Raw genomic sequence first — 24,987 nt, 5'->3', positions numbered from 1 at the left:
GTTTATGTGCTGAATTACATTTATAGATTTACGTATATTGAACCAGCCTTGAGACCCTGGGATAAAACCAACTTGGTCATGATGTATAATTTGTTTGATGTGTTGCTGGATTCTGTTTGTTAGGATCTTGTTGAATATTTTTGCATCTATATTCATTAGTGATATTGGTCTATAATTTTCTTTTCTTGTTGGGTCTTTTCCTGGTTTGGGGATCAGGGTGATGTTTGCTTCATAGAACGTGTTGGGTAGTCTTCCTTCTTTTTCTACATTTTGGAACAGGTTGAGTAATATAGGTACTAATTCCTCTTTAAAGGTTTGGTAGAATTCTGACGTGAAACCATCTGGTCCCGGGCTTTTCTTTTTAGGGAGGTTTTGTATAGTTGATGCTATTTCTGAACTTGATATGGGTCTGTTCAACATTTCCACTTGATTCTGGTTAAGTCTTGGAAGGTGGCGTGCTTCCAAGTATTGGTCTATTTCCTTCAGATTTTCATATTTCTGAGAATAAAGTTTCTTGTAATATTCATTAAGGATTTTTTGGATTTCTGATGAGTCTGTGGTTATTTCGTCTTTGTTGTTTCTGATTGATGATATTAGAGATTTTATTCTATTTTTCCTGATTAGGTTGGCCAGAGGTTTATCTATTTTATTGACCTTTTCAAAAAACCAGCTTTTTGATTTATTGATCTGTTGTATTATTCTTTTGTTTTCAATTTCATTTAATTCTGCTCTAATTTTGGTTATTTCTTTTCTTCTACTGGGTTTGGGGTTGGAATGTTCTTCCTTTTCCAGTTGCGTGAGATGTCCCATTAAGTTGTTAACTTCCTCTCTTTCCGTTCTCTTGAGGAAGGCTTGCAGTGCTATAAATTTCCCTCTTAGAACTGCCTTTGTAGTGTCCCAGAGGTTCTGATAGTTTGTGTCTTCATTGTCATTTTGTTCCAAAAAATTGGTGATTTCTTTCTTAATCTCATCTCTGACCCAGCTATCATTCAGCATAAGGTTATTTAACTTCCATGTTTTTGTATGGGTATGCAGATTCCTGTTGTTACTCAATTCAAGTTTTATTCCATGATGGTCCGAGAAGATGCATGGAATAATTTCTATTCCTTTAAATTTACTGAGGTTAGACTTGTGACCTAAAATGTGATCAATTTTGGAGTAAGTTCCGTGGGCTGATGAGAAGAATGTGTATTCAGTTTTGTTGGGATGAAATGTTCTGTAGATGTCTGCTAAATCTAAATATTGGATGGTTAGGTTTAAATCTAAGATTTCTTTGCTCAGCTTCTTTCTGGAGGATCGATCCAACACTGCCAAGGGAGTGTTGAAATCTCCAACGATTATGGAGCTGGAGGAAATCAAGTTACTCATGTCTGTTAGAGTTTCTCTTATAAATTGAGGTGCATTCTGGTTGGGTGCATAGATATTAATAATTGAGATCTCGTCATATTGAGTATTACCCTTAACAAATATGAAGTGACCATTCTTGTCCTTCCTTACTTTTGATGGTTTAAAGCCTACTGTATCTGCAAATAAAATTGCAACACCTGCTTTTTTCTGATTACCATTTGCCTGATATATGGATGACCATCCTTTCACCCTGAGTCTGTATTTGTCTTTTAAGTTGAGATGTGACTCTTGTATGCAACAAATATCTGGCTTGAGTTTTTGTATCCAGTCAGCTAACCTATGCCTCTTTAGAGGACAGTTTAAGCCATTCACATTGATGGAGAGTATTGATAAGTCTGGTGGAATTTTGGGTATCGAGTTTTTCAAAGGTCCAGTGGACATTTTTAATCCTTTCGCCAGTGTGGAAGTTGGAGTTTGATCCGAAGATTCTGAGTGAGTTTACTTTTGTGGTATAGGATTGGGTTGGTCATTGTGGAGGATAGGTCTGAGAACATCCTGAAGAGCTGGTTTACTTATGGCAAATTTTTTCAACATATGAATGTCATTGAAGTATTTAATTTCTCCATCATAGATGAAACTCAGTTTAGCTGGATACAAGATCCTGGGTTGAAAGTTTTTTTGCTTTAGGAGATTAAAAGTTGATGACCAGCCTCTTCTTGCTTGAAAAGTTTCAGCAGAGAGATCTGCAGTTATTCTAATATTCTTACCTTTGTACGTTATAGTTTTCTTTCGCCGGGCTGCTTTGAGAATCTTCTCTTTCATGTTAACTTTAGTGAAGCTAATTATGATATGTCTGGGAGATGGCTTATTGGTGTTGAATCGTGCTGGGGTTCTGAAGCTGTCTGCTATCTGAATTTCAGATTCTCTAGGCATGTCTGGAAAATTTTCTTTCATAATTTCATGTAGAAGGGCCTCTGTGTCCTTGGCAGCTACTTCATCAGTCTCCGAAATTCCTATAACCCTTATGTTGTTTTTTTTCGAATTATCTGAGAGCTCTCTGAGTGAGTGATCCGTTTTTGCTCTCCATTTCTCTTCGTCTTTGAGAGATTGGGAGCGTTCGAAGACTTTATCTTCAATGTCAGAAATCCTTTCTTCTGCTTGCTCCATTCTGTTACTGAGGGATTCTACTGTATTTTTCATATCTTTGAGGGCTGTAAGTTCTTGTTTCAGTGTGTCTAAGTCTTTGGTGGTTTTGACTTTAAATTCGTTAAATTCTTGAGACAATTTTTGAATTTCTCCTCGAATTCCTAATTCCATTTTATTAATCTTGTCTGCAAACCAAATTCTGAATTCGACTTCTGACATCTCAGCCAGTTGTTTATGAATGGGATCTTCAATCACATCTGCCGTATCTTTTCTTGGGGGGGTTGATCTATTCTGGTTATTCATGTTACCAGAGTTTTTCCGCTGATTCCGCCCCATGGTTTACTCCCTTTGGATTTTCCCCTGGGGTTTTATCGAGGGCCCGTACAGTGTTGTGGCCTGAGAAACTGGGGCCCTGTCTGGTGTGGTGGAGCAAAGTGGTTCTGTCTTGTTTTCAGCTGGTTTCTGTTCGATCCTATTGCAACTTCTACTCTGGCTTGAAGTCTCAGCTGTGTGGAAAAATCAGCAATTAAGTCACCCCGCCTGCCCACCTCTGGCCCCAGTTGGAAAAGGAGAATCAAACCTTCCTACAATCGCACACCCAGGGCACCGCCTGAAAAGTCCTCAGTCTATTAGCCCAGTTCAAAAGGTCCGAATCAACTGTCTCAATCGGCACTTGTCTCGGGTGGAAGGGTTCAAGAGGTCTCTGGGAACTGGATCACAGGGGCCTGGTGACTCCTCTGACACGGCTCACCCCAGTGCAGCGTGGAGTCAGGAGGAGCCACCCAGCAAACAGAGCAGTCTGGGAAGGTTGACGTCTCCTTCCCCACTTTGCCCCTCCGTTGGACCCAGTCACTGGTATCTCTGCAGATGGCTAACCCAGATGCCTGCAGTGAACAGACACTCTAGGGGTTTGCACCTGCCTGAATCGCAAGGAAGTCTGCCAGGCCCCCGCAGACTGCCGCTATCTAGCAGGAGGAGATGGGGCCTGACATCTTTGAGTGTTTGATGCAGGTGATGGGAAGGAGGTGTTCACTCAGGCTTAGCCCCGTCCCTGATGCATGCTGCTAACAGAACAGAACAGAACAGACAACTTTGTGAGGTTCTGTCTCTGTTCCTGTCATCGCCTACAGGAGACGGGCTGTTTTGAGTTCAAACGTCTTTGCTGCTGGAGAATTGCGTCTGAACACCTCTCTGGGTCGGCCCCGCCCTGGAGGCTTCCGGGTTTGTGAGCCGTGTCACCGGTGGCCTCCTCTGGTTGCCCAGGGAGACAGGAGGTGTGGCCTCAGAATATCCAGAAGTGAGCGTTCTGCCATTAAAGAAAAAACGGCTGTTGATCTACCTCCAGGGAACTGCTGCTCTGGTGTGGGCACTCAGGCGACCCTTTTCTCCTCTGTCCCGCGCCCCAGAGTCAGCACTGAGCGGCCGCAGTTTGTGCTGGGTCCACACCCCTTAAGAGATCCCCCAAGAATCAGAACTCTTGTGGGATGGGCCCCCAGACCCCGATTGGGAGTGGGGCGGGGGGAAGCTAGAGTTTCATTCAGTTTCACGCAATACTACAGTCCGGGGAGGGCTCCTGCACTGCACCGCAGGGAAGTGCCGCCAAGGCTTGATTTCCCCTCAGCAGAGTGCCCTCTCCTCGGTCACGTGTCCCAGAGTCAGCGCTGACCTGACGCAGCTCAGGCACTGTGCACTCCCCTCGAGAAATCACCCAAGGAGCCGAACTCCTGGGGGATAGGCCCTCAGACCCCGAGTGAGAGTAGGGGTTCTCAGCTCTCAGCGGGGAGGCCAGAGTCTGATTCAGTCTTGGGCCCCGTATGACCGGGGAGGGTTGGTGCACTGCACCGCAGGGAAGTGCCGCGAGGCGTGACTCCCCCTCAGCCCGGTGCCCTCTCCTCACTCGGCGCGCCTCAGAGTCAATGCTGACCAGTCGCACTCAAGGGGACTGTCCACTCCCCTTGAGAAATCACCCAAGCATCTGAAGTCCTGGGGGACAGGCCTCCAGACCTCAGTGGGCGGGAGGGGAGCGCCGGGGATTCAGGGTTGCCGGCAGAGGATTCCCAAAGTTTTATTCAGCCCTATGTCCGGCAGGAGAACGCCACGGCACCCCAGTAGGGGAGGTAGGTCCAGTTTTTAGAAGGTCTCTCCCGTGGAGTGTAGTGGGAGGGCCTTTAATTTTTGCCCGCTTGTTAAATTGTGGGGCTCTAGAGCCGGTCTCATGGGGGAGGGGGACTCCCGTCCGCTTGGTGGTGGATTTTGTACCTTTTGTTTGCGTCCTTGTGATCACAACTTGCCTCAGCGGTATTGATGTGCGTTCTTCAGCCTTCTCTCTTGGTGAGGCTCAAGTCCACCAGGATACTTACTAAATTCCTGTCCCTTAACTCTCCTTCTGGACGGGAGCCTTTGTTGAAAGCTGGCTTCAGTCCGCCATCTTGTCTCCTCCTGCATAACATGATTATAATGCTATGTCTTGATTTTTTTTAGACAGTATCTGTGGTGGCGGGTGGTGCCTGTGGCTCAAAGGAGAAGGGTAGCTGGCCCCATATGCCGGAGGTGGTGGGTTCAAACTCAGCCCTGGCCAAAAACTGCAAAAAAAAAAAAAAAAAAAGTATCTGCGGTGGTATTTTCTTTCTTTGACCACCATTTGAACACACATTTTCCTTCCTTCTGAATCATAAATTTTGTCTGATCAATACTCACTATTTACATTGCTATATAATTATTATTCACATTCTGATTACATTACTGCTCTTATATTACCTTTTTATTTTCTCATGTTAATATTTGTCTGTTTTTAGAATTTGCTTTCTCAATATCTATCTGCACCAATTCATTAGCTGAAAGTTTGTTACTGTTGTCCTGAGCATTCCCTTCACCCCTCTCCTCCTTTGGATAGCCTGTTTTCTGGACCCTATATCTTCTCATTTCTTGTTCATCTTTTTTTCCCCCCCATAATCAAAACTTTGTTGAAAAACTGACATAAAAATAGAAGATCATTGTTGTATATCTTTCAAAATCAAATGTAATTCTCTTGGTACATTAACTAGAATTACTGAACTTATGATAAGGCTTTCTGTGAGACAGCACAATTCAGGAACTTATGTAGATCTTTGGTGTTGCTTTCTTCTAAATGAACACCCTTCTTTAAATCTGTCCTTTCCTCCTGTAGGCTGGTACAACATTGTTGAGAAACCCACACAAAGAACCACTGTCTGAGCATGACTGAAAACTGCTGTAATCTTGTACAAGTGGTACATTTTACCTCCATAAAGTCAGAGTTTAGACTTTGAACTAGCTGTTTCTTTTTATGCTTTTTCTTCTTTTCCAAGAACAGATGCAGTAAATCTCTAGCCAAAGGTATCTTGATTCTTCACAAGGCCAGCTGTCTAGGCCTCTCAGACCTTGTTCATCTTTTTGTTGGATGATTACCTTTAAATTACTTCTAGACATAATTTTCTTAGAAAGTAATATTCTCTAGCCCTCTGGGAGGCCAAGGCAGGTGGTTTGGTTCAGTTCAGAAATTCCAGACCAGACTGAGCAGGAGTGAGACCCAGTCTCTACTAAAAATAGAAAAATTAGCCAGGCATTGTAGTGGGTGCCTGTAGTCACAACTACTTGGGAGGCTGAGGCAAGGGAATCTCTTGAGCATAAGAGTTTGAGTTTGCTATGAGCTATGATGATGCCACAGTACTCTATCCAGGGCAACAGAGTGTGACTCTGTTTAAAAAAAAAAAAAGTAATTTTCTAAACTTGTAGATTGCCTGTGGAAGTTTTCTGGAGAAAGAATGCATGAGAAATAAAAGTTTTTGAAAACTTGCATGATTGAAAATATTCTTTTTTCTACATTCATATGACTCATGGCTTGATTTGGTTTAGAATTTAAGAGGGAAGTAATATCTCCCCTCAAAATTTTAAAGTTTTTGTTCCATTTTGATGTTTTAGTTTTCAGTAATGTTGAGACATCTAATGTTGTGCCAATAATCAATTTTTATATATGACTTCCCTAGGAATGTTTAAGGTCTTCTTTTGTCAGAGAAGTCACATTTTTAGGGTGATGCACCTTAGTGCGCAGGCTGTGTGTCTTTTTAAAATCCATTATTCTGGGGAGATACAGAGGCCTTCCAATGTGAAAATTTATGCCCTTCCGTCCTAGGAAAAAAAATTTTTTTTTAATGTTCTTTCTTCTGATTTTACTGTTCTGTTTTGCTGTGATTGGCATTCCTAGACTGATCTTTTATTTTTCTTACTTTTTCTCCACTTCACACTTTTATTTTGTATTTTTGTTATAATTTCATTGCAATTTTCTTATTTTTATTTTCTGCCATTCAGTTACAGTCTCATTCTTCTATCATATTTTTAAGTTTCAAGATAACATTTTAATTTTCTGAATGTTCTTTTTATAAGAAGTATCTTGTTCTGCTTTATGGGTGTAAAATCTCATGTTTCCTAGTATATTAATGACAGTTTCTTTTTACTAGAGGTAAAATTTTCACACAATAAAATTTTCTCATTTTGATATACTATGAGTTCTGACAAACATATAGAGTCATGCAGCCAAACACCATATTCAAGATATAGAACAGTTCCAAAAAAAAAAAAAAAAGATATAGAACAGTTCCCTTACCTCTCAAAATTTGAAGTCATTCTCTTTTTCTGTCTCCAGTCTTTGTCAGCTTTGTTCTGTTTTCTTTTCTTTTTTTTCCTTGTTCTCTTTTCTATCACTAATGTTTTGTCTTTTCAAGAATGCCTATTTTCCAGAATAATAGAATCAGAATAGTTAAAAACAATAACAACAACAAAAAACAAAAAAACAACTTTAGGCTGGGCATGGTGGCTCACACATGTAATCCTAGCACTCTGGGAGGCTAAGGTGGGTGGATCGCCTGTGCTCAGGAGTTGGAGACCAGCCTGAGCCAGAGTGAGACCTCATCTCTAAAAATAGCCAGGTGTTGAGGCAGGAGCCTATAGTCCCATCTACTCGGGAGGTTGAGGCTAGAGAACTGCTTAAGCCCAAGAGTTTGAGGTTGCTGGGAGCTGTGATGCCAAGGCACTCTACCAAGGGTGACTCTATCTTAAAAAAACAAACAAATAACCCCCCAACGTTTATCAAAATGTGATTCCTGAGAGCCAAAGCAGCAATCATGTACCATGTTAAGTACTATTTTAGCTACTTTCATTTTTCTGATCCTCTCATCAGTTTACTTCCAGATTATAATTTGGTTCTATACATCAGTGTGCTTCCAGTGAAATAGTGTACTGTCACATGGACTTCAAATATTTCCTATTTCTGTGACAGCAAGTTCTGATAAAATAATAAATTGGCTTATTTCCAGTAGCAAATGTCTACTGTATGAGCTTCCAGTGTTCTTTACTAGAGCAATGTGGTCTGTGAAGTCCTTCACTGACAATCACTTTGTTCCTTGTGATCCATCTTAAGACTATGACGGTGAATGTGGAAATGTGTTACTTGTATAACCCTCATTCTTTTTTTTTTTTTTGCCGTTTTTGGCTGGGGCTGGGTTTGAACCTGCCACCTCCGGCATATGGGGCCGGCACCCTACTCCTTTGAGCCACAGGCGCCACTCCAACACTTTCATTCTTTTTTTTTTTTTTTCCACTAGAAAAAATACCCATAGGGCTTTATTATTCCCATCACAAAGAACAGGCCTTCACAGGATGGAGGAGCAAGCTGTCGGCGGGGAAGAGGGCCCTATTCGCCAGCAGTAAGTGGGTTCTGCAGGGCCACAATGGCCGAGTCCCCACGCAGGAACATCTTGGAGATGTAGCGATCTTTGTTGGCTGGCTTAGACTTCTTCTTACCCTTGCCACTTTTGGGGACCTCAGTCCACATCTCTTTCACATTCTCCAGCACCATGTTGCAGTGCCTATCAAAGGCCTTCACCCGGCCCAGGAGTTTCTTGTTATTGCGCAATTAATAAGCACTTGGGTGTTGATCTTGACTGACTGTGTGAGCACAGAGAGTGGACCAGTGTTAATTTCATCTTCCTCCCGCTTCTGTAGCACCTCTGGGGTCATCTCACTCTTGGGCTTGTTGAGGAGGCTCATGGTGGTGGCTGTGCTCTCAAGTTAGTTCCTTCTCCGCATTGCTTCTGTCTCTCCCAACACCCTCATTCTTAATCCACTAGTCATGGGGCTACATGGAGAATTAAGAAAAAAAAAAAAAAGGAACTGCAAGAAGAATTTGAACTGAGAATTCTTAAAAAGTATATTGAGGGCGGCGCCTGTGGCTCAAAGGAGTAGGGCGCCGGCCCCTATGCCAGAGGTGGAGGGTTCAAACCCAGCCCCGGTCAAAAACTGCAAAAAAAAAAAACAAAAAAAGTATATTGAACTCTCAATCATTGCTGATGGAAATGAAAAATGGTACAGCCAATTTGGAAGACAGTTTGGCAGTTTCTTAGAAAACTAAGGATACTGTTACCATCTGATTCAGTAACCATACTCATTTACCCAAATAAGTCAAAAACATGCCCACACAAAAACATGGACACAATGTTTATAGCAGCTTTATTTGTAATTGCTAAAATTTGGAAGCAGCCAAGATGTTCTTTTATTAGGTGAATGAATAAATAAACTGTGGTACATCCAGATAATAGAATACTATTAAGTGCAAAAGTAAGATTTATCAAGTTATGAAAAGATAAAGAAGAAACTTAAACATATGTTATTAAGTGAAAAAGCCAATCTGAGATAGCTGCATGCTGTATGATTCCAATTATATGACATTCTGGAAAAGGCAAAACTATGGAGACAGCAATAGGTGAGGGATATTCAAAGGTTAGAGGGGAGGGAGGGATGAATAGGTGGAACATATTTAAGGAAATGAAACTACTCTGTATGATAGTTTAGTGGCAAATATATATTACACATTTGTCAAAACATATAAAATGTAAAACTTCAAGAGTAAACCTGAAAGTGAACTTTGGACTTTGGGTGATGATGGTACATCAGTGTATGTTCATTAATAGAATAAATGTACCACTCTAGTGGAGGATGTTGAAGATCAGGGAGGCTGTGCGTGTTTGGGGGCAGGGAACATATGAGCAATGTCTGTGCATTCTGTTCAGTTTTGTTGTGAATCTAAAACTGCTCTAAAAAATAAAGGCTTTTAAAAATACTTACTGAACCAGTAGTGCATTTTCCCCATAGGGACTTTAGTTCTTCTTGGTCTTAGTTATCATTATCTAACTTTGTAAACCATTTGGCTAAAATTTGATTTTGTGGTTTAATGCTGATGTTAAATGTGTTCATTTAATTATTAATGTAATTATTAATCTATTTACTTATTTTTAGAGCTGATGCATGAAGAGAAAAATGGAAATGCACATGATTATAAATTGTTTAATAAACTTTTAAAATTTGTTTCCTCTGTCTCAAAAGAATACATATTCAGAGCTCTTGGTGTTACTTTCAGTATCCTACTTGAGAGGAGGTCATTGTTTAGTTCACTTTTATTAGACAAATTATCTTTCGCGAAACTGTGATAGTCTGGAATTAGAATCTTTAATTTTTACAGACCAACTTGTAATCGGATTAGAGCAAGATTTCCTTGTTTCATGTAAAACACAATCTTTGTGACGGAAAAATATTGTTTTAAACAGAGTATGAAGAATTCTTTATTTTTTCTTCTGAAAATTAGTAATCAATATTCTTTGTTTGCCAGGTATGGACAATGTAAAGCCATTGGATGGTGTAAAAATTCTGGATCTAACAAGGTTTGTACTGGCTTATGTTTGTTTTGGTGATTATTTTTTCTTCTTTTCTCAAAAACATTACTTTTTGGATTATAAGTGGATACTTATATGTTTATGGTGAAATTTTGGAGAAGAAAAAAATTTCTATAATTTTATTATTCTAAGTGACAATTAGTGTAATATTTAATGTATTTTTCCAGTCTAAATATTTATATATAATCAAAAAACCAAAAATTTTAACCATTTTGAAATTATAGTTTTATACATTTTAAAAATTTGAATATTTTGAATATTTTCCCATGTCATTCAAAATACAACAAAAACATGTGATAGTATTTTATTATGTAGATGTCACATAATTATTTAATCATCCCCAAATAATTCACTGTTATAAATTAGGCTTCCTGTACACAGATCTTAGCCTTTGTTTCTATTTTTTCTTCAGGACAATTCTCTCGAAATAAAATTACTAGATCAAAAGGAATATACTTTTAGGTTGGGCGCAGTGGCTCACACCTGTAATCCTAGCACTCTGAGAGGCCGAGTGGTTGGATTGCTTGAGGTCAGGAGTTCAAGACCAGCCTGAGCAAGAGTGAAACACTGTCTCTAAAAAAATAACAGGCGTTGTGGCATGCACCAGTAGTTCCATCTCCTGAGGAGGCTTAGGCAAGAGGATCACGTGATCCTAAGAGTTTGATCCTAAGAGTTTGAGGTTGCTGTGAGCTATGATGCCACGACATTCGGGAAGGGTGATAGAGTGAGACTGTGTCTAAACAAACAAACAAACAAACGGTATATACTTTTTCTTTTCTTTTTTTTTTGGTTTCCAATCATATTTCTTTATTTTTTATGTTGACTTCTTTTTTTTTTTTTTTTTGTTGGGGATTCATTGAGGGTACAATAAGCCAGGTTACACTGATTGCAATTGTTAGGTAAAGTCCCTCTTGCAATCATGTCTTGCCCCCATAAAGTGTGACACACACCCAGGCCCCACCCCCCTCCCTCCTTCCCTCTTTCTGTTTCCCCCCCCATAACCATAATTGTCATTAATTGTCCTCATATCAAAATTGAGTACATAGGATTCATGCTTCTCCATTCTTGTGATGCTTTACTAAGAATAATGTCTTCCACGTCCATCCAGGTTAATACAAAGGATGTAAAGTCTCCATTTTTTTTAATGGCTGAATAGTATTCCATGGTATACATATACCACAGCTTGTTAATCCTTTCCTGGGTTGGTGGGCATTTAGGCTGTTTCCACATTTTGGCAATTGTAAATTGAGCTGCAATAAACAGTCTAGTACAAGTGTCCTTATGATAAAAGGATTTTTTTCCTTCTGGGTAGATGCCCAGTAATGGGATTGCAGGATCAAATGGGAGGTCTAGCTTGAGTGCTTTGAGGTTTCTCCATACTTCCTTCCAAAAAGGTTGTACTAGTTTGCAGTCCCACCAGCAGTGTAAAAGTGTTCCCTTCTCTCCACATCCACGCCAGCATCTGCAGTTTTGAGATTTTGTGATGTGGGCCATTCTCACTGGGGTTAGATATCTCAGGGTTGTTTTGATTTGCATTTCTCTAATATATAGAGATGATGAACATTTTTTCATGTGTTTGTTAGCCATTCGTCTGTCATCTTTAGAGAAAGTTCTATTCATGTCTCTTGCCCATTGATATGTGGGATTGTTGGCTTTTTTCATGTGGATTAATTTGAGTTCTCTATAGATACTAGTTATCAAGCTTTTGTCTGATTGAAAATATGCAAATATCCTTTCCCATTGTGTAGGTTGTCTCTTTGCTTTGGTTATTGTCTCCTTAGCTGTACAGAAGCTTTCAGTTGAATGAAGTCCCATTTGTTTATTTTTGTTGTTGCAATTGCCATGGCAGTCTTCTTCATGAAGTCTTTCCCCAGGCCAATATCTTCCAGTGTTTTTCCTATGCTTTTTTGGAGGATTTTTATTGTTTCATGCCTTAAGTTTAAGTCCTTTATCCATCTTGAATCAATTTTTGTGAGTGGGGAAAGGTGTGGGTCTAGTTTCAGTCTTTTACATGTAGACATCCAGTTCTCCCAACACCATTTATTGAACAGGGAGTCTTTCCCCCAAGGTATGTTCTTGTTTGGTTTATCAAAGATTAGGTGGTTGTAAAATGTTAGTTTCATTTCTTGGTTTTCAATTCGATTCCAAGTGTCTATGTCTCTGTTTTTGTGCCAGTACCATGCTGTCTTGAGCACTATGGCTTTGTAGTACAGACTAAAATCTGGTATGCTGATGCCCCCAGCTTTATTTTTGTTACAGGGAACTGCCTTAGCTATACGGGGTTTTTTCCGGTTCCATACAAAACGCAGAATCATTTTTTCCAAATCTTGAAAGTACGATGTTGGTATTTTGATAGGAATGGCATTGAATAGGTAGATTGCTTTGGGAAGTATAGACATTTTAACAATGTTGATTCTTCCCATCCATGAGCATGGTATGTTCTTCCATTTGTTAATATCCTCTGCTATTTCCTTTCTGAGGATTTCATAGTTTTCTTTATAGAGGTCCTTCACCCCCTTCATTAGGTATATTCCTAGGTATTTCATTTTCTTTGAGACTATGGTGAAGGGAGTTGTGTCCTTAATTAGCTTCTCATCTTGGCTGTTATAGGTGTATACAAAGGCTACTGACTTGTGGACATTGATTTTATATCCTGAAACATTACTGTATTTTTTGATGACTTCTAGGAGTCTTGTGGTTGAGTCTTTGGGGTTCTCTAAGTATAAGATCATGTTGTCAGCAAAGAGGGAGAGTTTGACTTCCTCTGCTCCCATTTGGATTCCCTTTATTTCCTTGTCTTGCCTAATTGTATTGGCTAGAAGTTCCATCACTACGTTGAATAGTAAAGGTGACAGAGGACAACCTTGTCTGGTTCCAGTTCTAAGAGGAAAAACTTTGGGTTTTACTCCATTCAGTAAAATATTGGCTGTGGGTTTGTCATAGATAGCGTCAATCCATTTTAGAAATGTGCCACCTATGCCTATACTCTTCAGTGTTCTAATTAGAAAAGGATGCTGGATTTTATCAAAAGTTTTTTCTGCATCTATTGAGAGGACCATGTGATCTTTATTTTTGCTTCTGTTAATATGGTGGATAACGTTTATGGACTTGCATATGTTAAACCAGCCTTGCATCCCTGGGATGAAGCCTACTTGATCATGATGAATGACTTTTTTGATGATAAGCTGTAATCTATTGGCTAGGATTTTGTTTGCATCTATATTCATGAGTGAGATTGGTCTGAAATTCTCCTTTTTGTTTGGGTCTTTTCCTGGTTTTGGTATCAGGGTGATGTTTGCTTCATAGAATGTGTTGGGGAAGATTCTTTCTTCCTCAATTTTTTGGAATAATTTCTGCAGTACAGGAATAAGCTCTTCCTTGAAGGTTTGATAGAATTCTGGAGTGAAGCCATCTGGACCAGGGCATTTTTTGGTTGGAAGATTTTTTATTGTTTCTTTGATCTCAGTGCTTGAAATTGGTCTGTTCAGGAGCTCTATTTCTTCCTGGCTGAGTCTAGGGAGAGGGTGTGATTCCAAATATTGAGCCATTTCTTTCACATTGTCAAATTTCTGGGCATAGAGTTTCTGGTAGTATTCAGAGATGATTTCTTGTATCTCTGTGGGATCAGTTGTTATTTCCCTTTATCATTTCTGATTGAGGTTACTAGAGATTTTACTTTTCTAGTCCTCGTTAGTCTGGCCAATGGTTTATCTATTTTATTTATTTTTTCAAAAAACCAACTCCTTGTTTCATTAATTTTCTGAATGATTCTTTTGTTTTCAATTTCATTGATCTCTGATTTGATTTTGGATATTTCTTTTCTTCTACTGAGTTTAGGCTTAGATTGTTCCTGTTTTTCCAATTCTATAAGATCTCTTGTGAGATTGTTGATGTGCTCTCTTTCTGTTTTTCAAATGTAGGCATCTAAAGCAATGAATTTTCCTCTCAAAACTGCTTTTGCAGTATCCCACAGGTTTTGGTAGCTTGTGTCTTCTTTGTTGTTATGCTCAAGGAAGTTAATGATTTCCTGTTTTATTTCTTCCTGCACCCATCTGTTATTCAACAGAAGATTGTTTAATTTTCATGTCTTTGGTTGGGGTCGAGCATTTTTGTTAGAGTTGAGTTCCACCTTTAATGCCTTATGGTCTGAGAAGATACAAGGTAAAATTTCAATTCTTTTGATTCTGTTGATATTTGTTTTGTGTCCCAGGATATGATCAATTTTGGAGAATGTTCCATGGGGTGATGAGAAGAATGTATATTCTTTATCTTTGGGATGGAGTGTTCTATATGCGTCTATCAAGCACAGTTGTTCTAGGGTCTCATTTAAATCTGTTATATCCTTGTTTAATTTGTTTAGAGGATCTGTCCAGCTCTGTAAGAGGAGTGTTAAGGTCGCCTGTTATTATGGTATTATCAGATATCATATTGCTCAGACTGAGTAAGTTCTGTTTCAAGAATCTGGGAGCATTTAAATTGGGTGCATAAATATTTAGAATTGAAATGTCTTCCTGATGTATTTTTCCCTTGACCAATATAAAGTGACCATCTTTGTCTTTTTTGACTTTAGTTGCTTTAAATCCACATGTATCTGAAAATAAGATTGCAACTCCTCTTTTCTTCTGAATTCCATTTGCCTGAAAATTGTCTTCCAACCCTTCACTTGGAGCTTTAATTTGTCTTTTGAAGCCAGGTGTGTTTCTTGCAGACAGCAAATGGATGGCCTGTGTTTTTTAATCCAGTCAACCAATCTATGTCTCTTCAGTGGGGAATTCAAGCCATTAACATTTATTGAGAGAATTGATAAGTGTGGTAGTATTCTATTTGTCTTATTTTGTGAGAGTCCATTGCTTAGTTTTGTCTTTTGCATCAGTGTGGAGGTTAGGTTCTGTCCTTTCATTTCTGAGTTCTTACTTTGCTGCTGATCCATTGTGGTGGTCAGTGTGCAGAACAGGTTGAAGTATTTCCTGTAGAGCTGGTGTTGTTGTGGCGAATTTCCTCAATGTTTGTATATCCGTAAATGATTTGATTTCTCCGTCAATTTTGAAGCTTAGCTTAGCAGGGTACAGAATTCTGGGCTGGAAATTGTTCTGTTTAAGTAGATTAAAGGTAGATGAGCATTGTCTTCTTGCTTGGAAAGTTTCATTAGAGAAGTCTGCGGTCACTCTGATGGATTTGCCCCTGTAGGTCAACTGGCACTTACTCCTGGCAGCTTGCAGAATCTTTTCTTTTGTCTTGACTTTGGACAGGTTCATCACAATGTGTCTTGGAGAAGCTCGGTTAGAGTTGAGGCGACCTGGGGTCCGATAGCCCTCTGAAAGCAGTGTGTCAGAATCTTTGGTGATATTTGGGAAATTTTCTGTTATAATATTGTCTAGTATGGCTTCCATTCCTCTGGGGCGTTCTTCTTCCCCTTCTGGGATTCCTATAACTCGTGTGTTGGAACGCTTCCTAAAGTCCCATAATTCTGACAGTGAACGTTCTGCTTTCTCTCTCTTCTTTTCTGCCTCTTTTACTATCTGAGTTATCTTAAAAACTTTGTCTTCTACCTCTGAAATTCTTTCTTCTGCGTGGTCTAACCTCTTGCTGATACTTTCCATTGCATCTTTAAGTTCCCTAATTGACTGTTTCAGTTCCTTCAGCTCTGCTATATTTTTTTTATATTCTTGATATCGTTCATGTGTTATTTGATTCTGTTTTTGAATTTCCTTTTGGTTATTTTCCACTTTATTCGCAGTTTCCTTCATTGTTTCCATCATTTCTTTCATTGTTTTCAACATGTGTATTCTAAATTCCCTTTCTGTCATTCCTTACATTTCTGTATAGGTGGAATCCTCTGCAGTAGCTACCTCCTGGTCCCTTGGCGGGGTTGTTCTGGACTGGGTCTTCATGTTGCCTGGAGTTTTCTGCTGATTCGTCCTCATGAGTGATTTGTTTTATCTGTTTCCTTGCCCTAATTTTCCTTTCACTTCCTCTTGCTCTTTAAGTTCTCGTGCCTGTGGACTAAGGGTGACAGGACCAGAAGGGTGAGAAGGTTGAAGAGCAAAAAAGGGATGAAAGAAAGGAGGACCGTGTGATAAGAAAAAAAAAGAAAAATAGAGAAAGGAGAGGGGGTGGGTAAAAGGAATATTGACAAAAAGAAGAGAGGCACAGAAAGAGGGAGACAGAGCAATTTAGGTGTACAGTAGGGTACTTTGATACAACCTTAAAAAAAACCCACCTTCTGGAGGTGCCCAGTTGGGTGGTTCCCTTGAGGTCAGCAGGTAACCTGATCAGACACAGTACCCCACCTCCACCAAGTAGAGAGGAAAGACAAAAATGCTATAAATCAAACCAAAACAAGCAAAGAGGAAACTTTACAGGATAAAATTGGGTGGAAAACCAAATAATAGCAGTAGAAACACTAACAAAAATGAAGTTTTAATTGTTGAAATAGGCAGCAATGGGAAATTATAATTAAAGTAGAAAAATTGAGAAAGAAAAAGGATCTGTATGGAAAAGGTTGAACTTAAAAAACGTAACAACAATCAACAACATCAAAATAAACAAAAAAAAAACACCCAAACCAAAAAAAAAACAACAAAAAACACAACGAAAAACCAAGCAGTATGTATATGTTATTGAATATTGTGTGGGCAACACGTGGTCTTCTGGGGTATGAGATGTTAATCACAGTTCTGATAGGACTGGAGGCTGCTAGTTTCTCAAACCCCAGCAGGTAGACACCCTAAATCTCTCTTCAGCCCACTTAAAAGGCACTTTGAATTTGTTCACTTGCTGAGCAGAAGCTTTCCCAGGGAAGTGCTTGTCGCTGGAATCACTGCTGAAGTGGCTATCCACTTACCCTGTGTGCCAAAACTGGTCTCCCTCTTCCCCCAAGGGTTAGGGCTGCAAGGTGGCTCAGACCCCGCCCTTAGGCTACTTGGTCGCTGGATTACCAGCTCCCACCCAATTCTAGCTCTGCGACCCTGAGGGCGGAGCTTGCTGGGGCAGATCGGTCACAATGGCTGCCAGTAACCCAGAGCCAAACACTATTAGCTCTGTCTGGCTCAGCGGCTCAGACTCGGGCCCTAGACAAAGGCCAAAGTTCTCCGCACTCCCGCTCAGGCTCTCCCCAAGGCAGTTCAGCTGAGTGCCAAGTCCAAAGACACCAAAACGGTTCACAGGGAAGGCCTTTCTGGTTTGCAGTCTCGCTGCTACTGAACTTACAGTTGCAGGTGGGTTTAGACGGGTTTTCCACTGTTTTAGTCCTCCTCTTGGGGTCCAGAAGTCTCTCGCTGACTCCCTGTATCCTCTTAGGGGTGATGATAGGCAGATCCCACCAGCCAGAGATGCCTGGAGTCCTATCTCCCCAGACTCACGGTGCCCAGATGCAAGGAAGGTTTTACTCGGCTGCCATCTTGCTCCGCCCTATATCGGTATATACTTTTTCAAAGCTCTTGATACATATGGCCAAATTACAGTTTTAATAATTTTGATTCTTGGATCTCATGTGATCAATACTAATTTGAAACTAGCAGATGAACAACTACCTACCCACATAAGAGGAAAAACATAATTAAATTGAGGAAGGCAGGAGGGGAGAAGTGGGTTAAGGGGCTCAATAAGTCCCTACCCAATGGATTCAATGTAGAGGTATATGGCACACCTTCTGGGTAAAGAAGTCAAATATAAATTGGAACTTTTCCTACCAAGTGCAAACAATGTCACCTCATCCTAGGTACCCTCATATTAATCCAAAATAAGAAAAAAAATTTGATTCTAACTAGCTTTATATGAGTTTATGTGTGTTGATGAACTATTAAGATTGTTAATATACAAATTTTAAAGATTGTAATTATTTATCATTGTTAATATTGTAGAGTCCTGGCAGGACCCTTTGCTACTATGAATTTAGGAGATCTTGGAGCAGAAGTCATAAAAGTGGAAAGACCAGGTAAAAGCTATTATTCCCTTTAAAAGACAGAAACAAGGGCTGGGCATGGTGGCTCATGCCTGTAATCCCAGCACTTGGGAGGCTGAGGTGGGTGGATTGCCTGAATTCATACATTTGAGACCAGACTGAGCCAGAGTGAGACCTTCTAAAAATAGCCAGGAGTTGTGGCAGGCTCCTGTAGTCCCAGCTAACTTGGGAGGCTGAGGCAAGAGAATTGTTTAAGCCTAGGAGTTTGAGGTTGCTGTGAGCTATGGCACCATGGCACTCTACCATGGGTGACAAAGTCAGACTGTCTCAAAAAACAAACAAACAAACAAACCCAAAACAGAAACAAGCTAATAAATACTTTTACTAATTCTTTAAATATTCACAATGAATGTACCTGTAAGTGGGATGAGGAGAGAATTGAAATGAAATGATTATTTTCTCTTTTCTATTCTTTATTTTCCTGTGAAGGTAGACCAAAGATCTCTTTCTACCCTATATATGCTAAGGGCTAAGGCTTAAGCTAGTTTCTGCTCATGCACCTGAAAGCTTCTGTTAAAAGCTGAGGTGTAACATCTGCTAACAAAGATGATAACACCATTTATCATAACAATACTTATCAGAGTGCCAGCCTCAGTTCTAAACACTGCTTATTTTAGTTTATCTAATCTTTACAGTAACCCTATGTATGGGCTGATGTTATCATTCCTAGTTTATAAAGAAGAAAGCAGAGGCACAGAGAGGTAAGGCAATTTGTTCAAGATCACACAGCTAATTAAGGAATATCCAAGCACTACGCTCAGATCTTGACCCTGGTTACTCTGTGCAATCCTTACTATTGAGAGTGAGATGATAGTGGGCCTGACCACATTCTCTTACTTTGGGATAAAGGCAGGGCAAAGACAAAGGGAGGATAGAAGGGAAAGGAATAGGATACAGAAGGAGAGGAGGAAAAGGAATCAAAGTTTGTCAAAAAGGAGCTCAGATATCTAAATCATTCTTTTCTATTACTAATAAAAGAAATATTTCCATGTTTTATAATGTTAGAGGTTTTGAGGGGAACACACAAAAGATTAGATCAATTTTTTGCTTTTATGTTTTTCTTTTTCTTTTCTTTTTTTTGAGACAGTTTCACTATGTTGCCCTTGGTAGAGTGCCATGATGTGATAACTCACAGCAACCTCAAACTCTTGGGCTTAAGCAATTCTCTTGCCTCAGCCTCCCAAGTAGGTGGGACTATAGGCACCCGCCACAATGCCCGGCTATTTTTTGTTGCATTTGTCATTGTTGTTTTAGCTGGTCTGGGCCGGGTTCGAACCTGCCACTTTAGTGTATGTGGCTGGTGCCATAACCCATGTGGTATGGGCGCTGAGCCTGCTTTATGTTTTTCATCTGACATTTCTGTTTTTACTTTGTCTTTGTCCACCAGATAAATGTATTTTGTGTACACAATTATCACATTTTAAAAAATTTGAAACAGAGACTAGCTCTGTGGCCCTGTCTAGAGTGTGGAGGCTTCATTACAGCTCCCAGCAAGGCTCAAGCGATCCTGGGGTCAAGCAATCCTCTTGCCTCAGCCTCCTGGGACTACAGGCGTATATCCCCATGCCCTGCTAATTTTTCTATTTTTCATAGAGATGGGGTTTTGCAATTCTCACTTTTATCTAGTGCCATCTTAACACTTTGGTGTTTAGTTCATGGTGTTATTGATAAAATTGCTTAGAAAAGTGTCATTATTGTGTACCCTTTCTCTCCAATAAGCACTGAAAGGGGTATATAGTCCATGTTTTTTTTTTTTTTTTTTTTTGCAATTAAATGGCTTTATTCCACCTAGGTGCAGATGGGGAGGATACAGTCCATGTTTTTTATGTCTAGTGCATCATCCTGTAAATACCTTGTTTTGGAAGTTCGCAACAATTCATATTATTATTTATGCTTCAAGATCTGATCCTTTTGGGTCTGGAACAAAATTCTCAAATTAGTGAGACTGGTCTGGTGGTATATCTATATGACTCACAAGAGACTAATTTATAATTATGTCAACTTATTTACCATAATTGTTAAGACCTATAAAGTAGAATACTTTGATCTGGATAATTCAACTTCCTGCGAAATAGATTTTGTTAAGAGGCCAAAGCAGTAGGGTGGCACCTGTGGCTCAAAGGAGTAGGACGCTGGCCCCATATGCTGGAGGTGGTGGGTTCAAACCCAGCCCTGGTCAAAAACCACAAAAAGAAAAAAAAAAAAAAAAAAGAGGCCAAAGCAGTTAGCAGAATATTTTCTGATTAACATGGGGAATATTGTGTATTGTTATATTTTATTACATTTTAAGTATCTGACCTGTGCTTATTGGTGTCAGGTGGTGGAAGAGCCTGGTGAGCTCTGCTTTGTAGAAATAATGCTTCATTTATCCAGTCAGTGATGTTCATTACTTCTGATCGTTGCTGGATACTGACTGAATACTTTTTCCAGTTTGAATAAAGCTTGTAATTTTCACATTGCTATCTGGTTTCAGCACAATAGCACTTCCTGATTTTAATCATTGATTTTTTTGTATCTTCCATTCTTGAGCATTCAATCTAATATCTCTTGTTATTTCACTTGGTCATCAACCTAATAGTTGTATTAATTTCATAAGTCATTATTCTCTGTATATTTAAACCTGTTTCTCCTTTGCAATTTTTAGTTTTCGCCATGAGACACAAGACCTTTCTTTGTGTAGGCCTTTACCATGTCTCATTGCCGTACACTTGGCATCAAATCTTGTTCCTAGCAGGTGTTTATTGTTTTTTTTTTTTCTTGAGACAGAGTCTCACTATGTCACCCTTGGTAGAGTACTGTGGTGTCACAGCTCACAGCAACCTCAAATCCGTGCGCTAAAGTGATTCTCTTGCCTCAGCCTCCCACGTAGCTGGGACTACAGATGTCCGCCACAACGCCTGGCTATTTTTTTTGTTGCAGTTGTCATTGTTGTTTAACTGGCCTGGGCCAGGTTCGAACCTGTCAGCCCAAAGCACAGTGGTTATGGTGCAGTCACATACATCCAGGCTGAGTAATACTCAGCCTCTTCCCGCCCCCCCAAAAGACTATGTCTGTTTTTCTTGATCAGTATAAGTGGTTAAAGTCTAATGGCTAATAAATTAATTATGTCTTTTAAATAATTAGAACTTTAACCCATATTCATAAATTCTCTCTTTTAGGGGGGCTAGTGATAAATCCTTTCACTGTTATAATTACTTATATAGCTATAAGTTTTTTTTAAACAATATTGAATCCAAGCTTATGTTGTAAAAATCATAATTTAATTGATTCTGTTTTGTGCCTTTTAATTATTGATTCATTTCTGAGTTCTATCTATGCTCTTTGCCAGTTGCTTTTTGCACTGAGAAAGCTTTTTTTCTGTAATTCTACAGTGTTATATTTGTTTATTTATTTATTTATTTATTTATTATTATTGTTCTTTTTTTCAGAGACAGAGTCTCACTTTGTTGCCCTTGGTAGAGTGCCATGGCATCACAGCTCACAGCAACCTCCAACTCCTGGGCTTAAGCGATTCTCTTGCCTCAGTCTCCCAAATAGCTGGGACTACCCGCACCCGCCACAGTGCCCAGCTATTTTGTTGTTGTTGTTGTTGTTGCAGTTTGGCTGGGGCTGGGTTTGAACCCACCACCCTCTATATATTGGGCCAGCGCCCTACTCACTGAGCCACAGGCACCACCCTACAGTGTTACATTTGAATCAGACATGAATACATTTCAGAATTACATGAAGTAGATATCCAGAATAAAACACCCTATTTTTTTCTTTATGTTTTCAGACTTCTACTTTGAAGTAAGACCTAGAAAACTAAAATTTTATTCTAAAATGGCTTTTTAAATTATTGACATTTTCTATTTAGTAACTTAACTTGCCTTTCTGATTTGTTGCTACAGAAGTATTTTGTAGACTTATTAATCACTGTTATATACCTAGCCCCAGATGCCACCTTATGATGAAGACTCACATAATTCTTATTTAAATTATATTTAACAAAAATCTTTCACAGACTCAACATTTTCTTGTACATTCAATGCCAAGAAATGCTGAAAGAACTGACTTCCTTGCCAAAATCTAAGAGTAATTTTTTTCACCTTTGAAATTTGCTGTTCATTAAATATGAAGACTGCCAGTAGGGTATTTCCTTTGAGATTCTGACTTTCAGTAATGAAATTTAGTGAAAATGAATATGGAAAGTTGTAGTGATTTAATGTGAACAGGTACAGAGGTTGGGCAGTTCTTTTTTTTTTTAGAATTTTTTACATTTTTTATTTAGAAATAATTTCAAACTTACAATACAAAAGCAAAAAACTAATTTTTTTTTTGGAGACAGTCTCAAGCTGTCACGGTTGGGCAGTTCTAAGTAGTTCCTTTGGCCCCCTGTAGGCCACTGATTTCACTACACTGAGCTAATCTTGCTCAGGTGCCCACGGATGTCTTTGATGAGTGAGCCTATTGGTTTGAAATGTCTCATGATGTTTCAGTATTAAAGATTAATAGCTCATATTATTATTTTCAGGAGCTGGTGATGATACACGAACTTGGGGGCCACCTTTTGTGAGGACAGAAAGTACATATTTTCTCAGTGTTAACCGAAATAAAAAAGTAAGATATTATCCCTTTTTTGTTTTTTTGAGTAATTCTTTTGTAATAACAAAATTTTTGATATCATTATGGCTTATTTTCTTATTTTTTGTGGGTGTAACTAATATTTCAAATAAAGTGAAATTTTCTTCATTCACCAGTCTCCAAAGAGAAATAGTAGAGCCTTGTACTAATCTTCCTTCTCTGCTAAATAACTTAAAACATTTCATGAGAGTTTATAATGGAAATAATTTTATGAGACTCTGTCTCAAAAAAAGAAATAAATAATTTTATGAAAGAGAGAAATCATTTGATTCTATACATTGGTTATTCTTTTGGAGACTGCTAATTGCTTAACACTTAGTATTACTGAAAAAATTACTATATTATTATGATTAATATTACTATATAATATTACTATAGTATTATTATTTAAAAAGCATTACTATAATCCTTGCTATCATCCTAATGAATCATAATTGCAAATAAATTTTTTAAAGAGTAAATATGATGTAAATTTTTTGTTATGAGTAAAATAAATTTACTTTAAGAGGTGTGTCTATGATATGAAAACCTTTCTTGTTGAATGTCAATAATTAGAAAAACCTTTATGATAGTATTTTAATACGTATATTTTAATTTTTAGAGTATAGCTGTTAATATCAAGGATCCCAAAGGAGTGAAAATTATCAAAGAGGTACAGTATGGTCTGTGGGAGGCATTTTACCACCTAGGTTGTAATTGGAGATTTGAACATCAGAGTAAAAGTGTTTTAAAAACTTTATTTTAACGAAAATCTTTGTTTTGTGATAAATGATCTTTGAGAATTTAATTTGACTTTTATATTAAATGTAATGTGCTTTATAATTTCTTGCATAAAAGAAATTATAAATTATTAATTTATAATTAGCAATTATAAAAATATTATATATAAGTATGGTACTATCTACTATTGACTCAGTGCCTACTCTGCATCAGATCCTGGGCTCGGTATCTCCTCTAATGCTCAAAATTTGCCTTGTAAGTGAAGTATTGGAATTCCCATGTTCATGAAAGGGAATTGAGTCTAAGGGAGTCTAAGGGGTGCTTCAAAGATTACTAAGCTAACGGGGGAAAAGCTGACATTTGAACCTAGGTCACCTCACTGGATAGCTGAAGCTTTTTGTAACACTTACTCAGATGGCCAATATATTCACTACTGATCCCGATATCTTTCTTTGAGGGCAGGGAGGCATAATGGTTAAGATGCTTACTATACATGGAACTCAAATCTTGCTTTTTGTACTTACTGGCTATATAAGTGATGTCATAGGTGACTAACTTCTTTGTGCCTCAGTTTTTTCATCGGTAAACTGGGGATAATAATAGTATCTACATCGTAGGGCCGTTGTTACAATTAATATGTGTAAAGTGTGTAGAAGAGTGCATGCCACATGGTCAGCACTCACTATTAGCTATTATTTCCTGATGCACTTGATGTTGGATTCATCACATGAGATGAAACTTGTTTGTCATCCTTCCTTGTTGAGGCTTACAGTCTAATCTAATGGATTTATAGTTTATCTAAGTACACAAGGGATTGGTTCCAGGACCCCTGAGTATACCAAAATCTAAGCACATTCAAGACCCACAATTGGCCCAGCAGAACCCACTTATTTGAAAAGATGGACTTCAGTTGTTGCAGTGCCTCACTCCTGTAATCCTAGCACTTTGGGATGCCAGGAGGATTGCTTGAGGCCAGGAGTTCAAAAAAAATTTACCATGTATGGTGACACATGCCTGTAATTCTACCTACTTGAGAGGCTGAGGTGGGAGGATTGCTTGAACCTAGTAGTTCAAGGTTATAGTGAGCCATGACTGTGCCACTGCACTCTAGCCTGACTGACAGAGAGAGACACTGTCTCCAAAAACAGAAAAGTCAGCCCTTGGTGTAAGTTGATTTTGCTTCTCATGAGAACTGTATTTTCCATCCATGTTTATTTGGGAAAAAAAAATCCATTCCATGTATAAGTGTTGGCAGTTCAAACCCATGTTTTTCTTTTTCTTTTTTTTTTGTTTTGTAGAGACAGAGTCTCACTGTACTGCCCTCAGGTAGAGTGCCATGACATCACACGGCTCACAGCAATCTCTAACTCTTGGGCTTACGCGATTCTCTTGCCTCAGCATCCCGAGCAGCTGGGACTACAGGCGCCCGCCACAATGCCCGGCTAA

At 39.0% G+C, this 24,987-nt stretch overlaps 1 protein-coding gene and 2 pseudogenes across 4 annotated transcripts in view; 1 reads left to right on the top strand and 2 right to left on the bottom strand.

Moving 5' to 3' along the window:
- The window catches only part of SUGCT (succinyl-CoA:glutarate-CoA transferase), a 966,251-nt gene that overhangs the window by 43,981 nt on the left and 897,283 nt on the right, over positions 1-24,987 (top strand). For 3 of the 4 annotated variants that reach the window (XM_053609716.1, XM_053609720.1, XM_053609718.1), the window contains exons 2-5: positions 10,172-10,223; positions 18,098-18,171; positions 22,712-22,797; positions 23,423-23,473. In XM_053609716.1, coding sequence (XP_053465691.1) covers positions 10,172-10,223; positions 18,098-18,171; positions 22,712-22,797; positions 23,423-23,473 — 263 coding nt within the window. Of the gene's footprint in view, positions 1-10,171; positions 10,224-17,534; positions 17,654-18,097; positions 18,172-22,711; positions 22,798-23,422; positions 23,474-24,987 lie in introns of those variants that run through there. The other variant, XM_053609717.1, reaches the window with a different exon arrangement.
- Positions 5,589-7,134, bottom strand: LOC128560210 (40S ribosomal protein S27-like; annotated as a pseudogene).
- LOC128598880 (small nuclear ribonucleoprotein Sm D2-like) lies at positions 8,201-8,556 on the bottom strand (annotated as a pseudogene).

This window comes from Nycticebus coucang, chromosome 11 (genome assembly GCF_027406575.1).
Source record: "Nycticebus coucang isolate mNycCou1 chromosome 11, mNycCou1.pri, whole genome shotgun sequence".
NCBI classification, from domain to species: domain Eukaryota; kingdom Metazoa; phylum Chordata; class Mammalia; order Primates; family Lorisidae; genus Nycticebus; species Nycticebus coucang.
Note: the sequence above shows the minus strand (reverse complement) of the source record. Positions and strands in the feature narration are given on the sequence as shown.